The sequence below is a fragment of the Ziziphus jujuba genome, chromosome 9, assembly GCF_031755915.1.
Source record: "Ziziphus jujuba cultivar Dongzao chromosome 9, ASM3175591v1".
Lineage (NCBI taxonomy): Eukaryota > Viridiplantae > Streptophyta > Magnoliopsida > Rosales > Rhamnaceae > Ziziphus > Ziziphus jujuba.
Window position 1 is genome coordinate 15645212 of NC_083387.1, and position 5595 is coordinate 15650806.

At 33.6% G+C, this 5595-nt stretch overlaps 1 protein-coding gene across 1 annotated transcript; it reads left to right on the forward strand.

The window, feature by feature from the left end:
* The first annotated feature begins 412 nt into the window (after nucleotides 1-412).
* On the forward strand, nucleotides 413-3728 carry LOC107427091 (uncharacterized). Its single transcript, XM_016037434.4, has 3 exons — nucleotides 413-779; nucleotides 967-3302; nucleotides 3409-3728. The coding sequence occupies exons 1-3, from the start codon at nucleotides 599-601 to the stop codon at nucleotides 3481-3483; spliced, it is 2592 nt and encodes an 863-aa protein (XP_015892920.3). The 5' UTR covers nucleotides 413-598; the 3' UTR covers nucleotides 3484-3728.
* Nucleotides 3729-5595: the final 1867 nt, after the last annotated feature.

Below are 5595 nucleotides of genomic sequence, written 5' to 3' on the forward strand. Positions count from 1 at the left end.
GTCATGTTATGGACAATTTTTTTTTTTTTAATAAATTTGGATGCTTAAAGTCACTAGTGCCATAATACATAGTCTAAAACCTCAGGCAATGCAAAAATAAAAATTCAATAACTTTAGTCATCATTAGCTCATAACGAAAGATTAGAAAAATTAATAAATAAAACGATTATCGTCAAGTCAACGTTCTTTATGAGGTTTCAAAAAAAAAAAAGAAAAACTTGCCTTTAGATCTTTTTAGCTGCAATAGGCTTTATTTATTATTGGAAGAAAGGAGATCTCAACGGCTATATCATAACGTTTCAATCTTCTCCTTCCAAAAATGAGTACATGATCCAACGGCCAGCCTTTTTTCCATTACTCTAATTGCTTCCCCAACGGTCGAAACTCTCAATTTATATCCAACAAAAAAGGAAAAAAGTCTCTCTCCCCTACAGTTTGAAAAACTAGCCGTTACCATCGATTTTCAAGAAACCGATCAACTCTCAAAGATCTTCACCAAATCTGCACAATTCTTCCTTATTTGGGTTCTCTCTTTCTATTTTGAAATCTTTGAATTTACTGGAAACCATTGTTCGCTCTCTGGCTAATAATCAATCCGATGGCCTTGCCTTCCAACAAGTCATCGTCTTCCCCAATTTCAGGCAGAGCAAACCCTAATGCAAGAAATTCAGAAATGGGAAATCCCATTAGAAGGAGCTTCACCGGGAACCCATTTACTAAACCTTCCATTGTTGCGAACCCAAGAGGTTTCAACCACAATACCCCCGTTAATAGTCCAGGTTCGACATTGCTTCAACCACTTTTTTTTTTTTTTTTAATATATATATTTGTTGGGTAGAAATAAAATTTTCTTCCTGTATGGTGGCTAGAAAATTGGAGAGAGTTGAAAGTAAAGGGAAAAATTGATAAATTTTGTTGCTTTTACTTTTCTTGCTTTTTAATTTTCTGCTTCTGGTTTGTTTGCAGAGCATCTGAGAAGAAACTCCGTGGGCAGAGATACCATAGTAACTTTGCGAGATTACGAGGACAAAGAAAACGGGAAAGATCAGAATTCAAAACCTTCGAAAGTTCGATCGCCAATGGGTTCAAAGGGCACGAAGAATTTTATGTCTCCAACGATTTCAGCCGCTTCCAAGATCACTCAGTCGCCGAGGAAGAAAATTTTGGCAGAGAGAAACGAACCACTTCGAGCTTCAGTCACTTTCTCTGAATCCAAAATCCCAACTTTCAGTCAAGCAATTGCAGAATCAGAGCACAAGGAGGAAGATTTAACAGCTTCTCTGAATCCTAAAACTTCCAAAAGCGAACCAGCCCATGAGACAATTCGGACTTCTGTCTCTTTCTCTGATTCCAAAATCCGAACTTTCAGTCAAACAAATGCAGATTCAGAGCGCAGGGAAGAAGAAGACCCAACAGCTCCACTGGATTCCAAAGCTTCAAAAACTGAACCAGTCCATGATTCCACGGAACCATTGGGTTCCAATAATTTACCGGAGACTCTTTGCGAACCCCAGAACTCTAATGTCACCGAGGAAACAGATTCTGTTAACCTGGATCCTAGTTTCAAGATTAGCCCTCCTGCGATTTCGTATCAGTCTTCTTCCTTGTTTCCTACCGTTGTTTCCCTGGATTCAGACCCATCAATGCCTCCTTATGATCCCAAAACCAACTATCTCTCTCCAAGGCCTCAGTTCCTTCATTACAGACCCAATCCTCGAGTTGAACTCTATCTCAACAAGGAAAGAGAAGGAAAGCGGCTGGACGACAGCTTCATCTCCGAAATCTTTTCTGATTCTGATGCAACTGAAGAAACCCAGTCTGAGAGTTCACAGAAAGAGTTGGAGGATTTTTCTTCAAGTGAAGTAATAGAAACCAAAGAGAAGCTAGAAGAAGAGCTACTTGTTTCTGAACCAAGCCCTGCATTTATGTCAGAGGAGATTGATGAATCATCAAAAGGGGAAACTAGGCCACGCTTCTTTTGGTGGAAAAAGTTCATTGCACTGCTTATGGTCCTATCGTTTGCTTGTTTGTCGATTTCGATTACCAATTCCCCCGTCATTGATCATTCTATGTTTGAGGGAGCAACCTTCTTGAAGCTGTATGATCATTTCGAAATTGCTGAATTTGTGAGAACGAGTTATGATGGGTTGGATAGAAATCTTCAGGTTTGGTCATCAAAATCCATGTCTTACCTTGCTGAGTTGATTTCAAATCTCAATGGAGAAAAACGCGAATTGGGCTCCTTGCATTACTGCAACTTGACTACTTTGCTTATGGATGATGTAAAGAGTAATGGGTATATGGTGTTAGATCACGATAATGAAGGAAGCGCTGAAGTGATTATGTCTGGATCAACAGGAAGAAGAAAGGTCCATATTGAATTTTCGGAAGAAAAGGGTCAGCCAGAAATTGGAGATTCTGAGGAAATTGCAGATTCATTTTCAGAAATACATCCTATTCCAGAATGTGAAGAACAAGCGGATCTAGAGGCAGAACCACTAGCTAATCACATCAGCCCAGACTCTGAAGAAGTGCATCAAGCTTCTGAATTTGAGGTAGTTGAACCCTTGTTTGATCACATAAATCCAGACACTGAAAAATTGCATGAAGCTCCAGAATCCGAGTTAGTTGAACCCCAAGAAACTGATGTTTCTGGTCAAGTTTCCATGGTAACAGAAAGCGCGACAAACTCGAAGGAGGAACCAGTTCGGACTTCTCAGGCTGGTGAAGTCCAATCCAAAGTTTCTGAAGCTGTAGTGGAACTCGAAGATAAAAGTGAAATAAGTTCTCTAGAAGTGGTTCCTCTAAAAGAAGCGGAAGATCTTACCGTAAATGGGAATTCTGAACGTACATTTTCCAAATCGAATGTGTTGGGAATTGCCTACTGGTTTTTGCCTCTAATTGCGGTTGCCTTCATCTTTATGAAGAGAAGGAATGATAACAACACAGCCTTAAACGCTTATAATACTGCAAGGGTCCAACCATTTGTGACTAAGAAATTGGACTATATTTCTACTATACCAATCAATCCTGATCAGAACACTTTCGAGGAAAAACCAGCTTCTTGGAACTGGGTTGGAGAGTCATGTCCTTCCGAAATGAGCAGCTTTGGAACAAGCAGCTCCTTTTACAGCAAGAGATCATTGAAGGGCTTAAATGAAGCTGAGAGCCAAGGCAGAAAAACAAGGAAGAGCAACAACAATCGTAGGAGAGAATCCTTGGCTTCTTCTTGCATGGATTCCTCAATGGGTTCACCCTCCTATGGAAGTTTCACAACATATGAGAAAATTCCAAGCAAGATTGTTAGCATCTATAGCTCTTTGCTTTTACTCATTGAATTTTATAAGTTTATAAGCTATTTGTTTGTTTTAGTAACTTTTTGCACTTCCATTGGGTTTTTTGGTGCAGGGATATGCAGATGAAGAAACTATTACTCCTGTTAGGCGCTCAAGCAGAATCAGAAACCTAGTCACTTCTCCTTGATGGGGTTGAAGAACAATATATGGTTTTTCATTTAAAAAAAAAAAAGAAAGAATCAATTTGGCTTTTTTTCTGCATTGCGTGGCTGCGCAATTTCTAGTTTTTTAGTTTGGTTTGCTTGTGGGAGTAGCAGCAGTTGGCTTACAATACTTGGCTTTGTATTGGGGTGTTTTTACTAACACTGTTGTGATTTAGCTGTGTAGGACCCGGATGATTCTTGGTAATTTTTAACATTCTTTTTCCTAGCATCATTTTTAAAATTTTTTTAATTATGTAAATACTACTTTGCTTGTTTTGCTTTCTTTCTTGCTTTGCATTGAATTTCTTTCCGCTTTTGCTATGCTTTTCCTGGTGCACAGGACTCTTGTTTGCCTGTGGTACATGTACATTTCTTAATTGCAACCAGCCTTGTTCATAAAACTATAAGGAGTTAAATAAGGAAAATGAGGTAAATTGACTATTCACCAATATATATATATATATATATATATTTTTTTAAAAAAAAGAATAACAATACATTCAACTCTTTATTTTCAAAATTGATGAGAAATGTGAGCCAAAAAAAATGATGAGAAATCAGTGCTTGCTCATCTATTAAAAATTTGTTTCAACAGAAAAAAAAAGAACAATTATATTTTGGTTTTACATTCTTTTTCTTTTCAATGACTTGCAGAAATTGCAACATATTAATATTTTTCTCAAACAACAAAATAAAGAACTGATTTCCCGAGTACTGTTTGAGCATTTACTTAAAATTTGTTTTGTGTTTTTAATAAAGTAATTTTTTTTTTCCCATCAAATTATATCCTAAGATAGAGGGGGTAAAAAAAAGAGTACCATTTGGTTTTACGTTCTTTTTCTTCTTAATATAGTATTTTCTCTTAAAACAATTGTTCTTTTTCTTCTTATATTATTTTATTCTCATTATATGTATTATGGCTGTATGCCAATGTCCTTACGCTAGCCAAAAATAAATAAATTATTTTCAAAAATCAAATATATTAAGATTACACTAGCAAAATAAAAATTCATTTATATAGACCCTTTGATGTTTACATCTAGTTTAAATTTTATCCTGTGATTTGAAATATTTTAGAAAGCTGTTATTAATACCTTTCTATTACCTTACATTGTCTCTCCAAACTGGAAGTATTAAAAAAATCATATATACGCTCAAATATTTAAAAAAATGACTTAGTAATCAAATTTTTTTTTTTTTTTTTGAAAAACCAATGTATATTAACTTAAATATTAGCATAATTATTAATATATATGCTATTTTAAATATTTACTTAAAAGAAAACCAATATTTTATCACATATTATATTTTTTTTTCTTTTTTCTTTTTTTATATATCAACGTATTCAAAGATATTATATTTGCTTTACTCTTAAAAAAATGTGTCTTGATTTATAATAATGAAATAAATAAAATGTTATATATATTTTTTTTATAATCAGTGCACAAACAAAATCTCTTTCTAAATAAATTAATAAAAACAGTAATAAAAAAATCATTTTCACATATACTATCTCTTTCCAAGATTATATATAATATATAAGTAAAATAATATGTATATATATAATAATTATCTAAGTAGGATATCCTGATTTTATAAAGTAATAATTTAAGCTGAAGGAAAAATAACCGATTTATCTTGAAAAATTTGAATTGTATTCTAATTTTATAAATATATATATATATATATAAGAAAATTCTACGGTGCGGACTGAGTATTGACGACATTTATTAATATTTGTTTCTGTGTGATAGTATTGATAATGATTTTTAAAAAAATTATCATCAATATTGAAATCCAGATAATAAAATATGTAGATATCTACATTATAAACGGATCATATATATGTATGCTTCGCAAAAACAATTCCTTTATTGCCAAGCTTACATCAGCATAAGGCAATAATCCTCAAAATCCATTCAATTTTTTTGTTTTCAATTTTATATACGAAAAGGTAACCAATAAGAAAAGAAAAATGTTGTTTTCCTCCAAATTCATAAACTATTCATTAATGTATTCCGTTAATGCTGTTAGACAAAAAAATAAAAAAAAAAAAATAAAAAAAATAATAATAATAATAATAATAATACAGACCG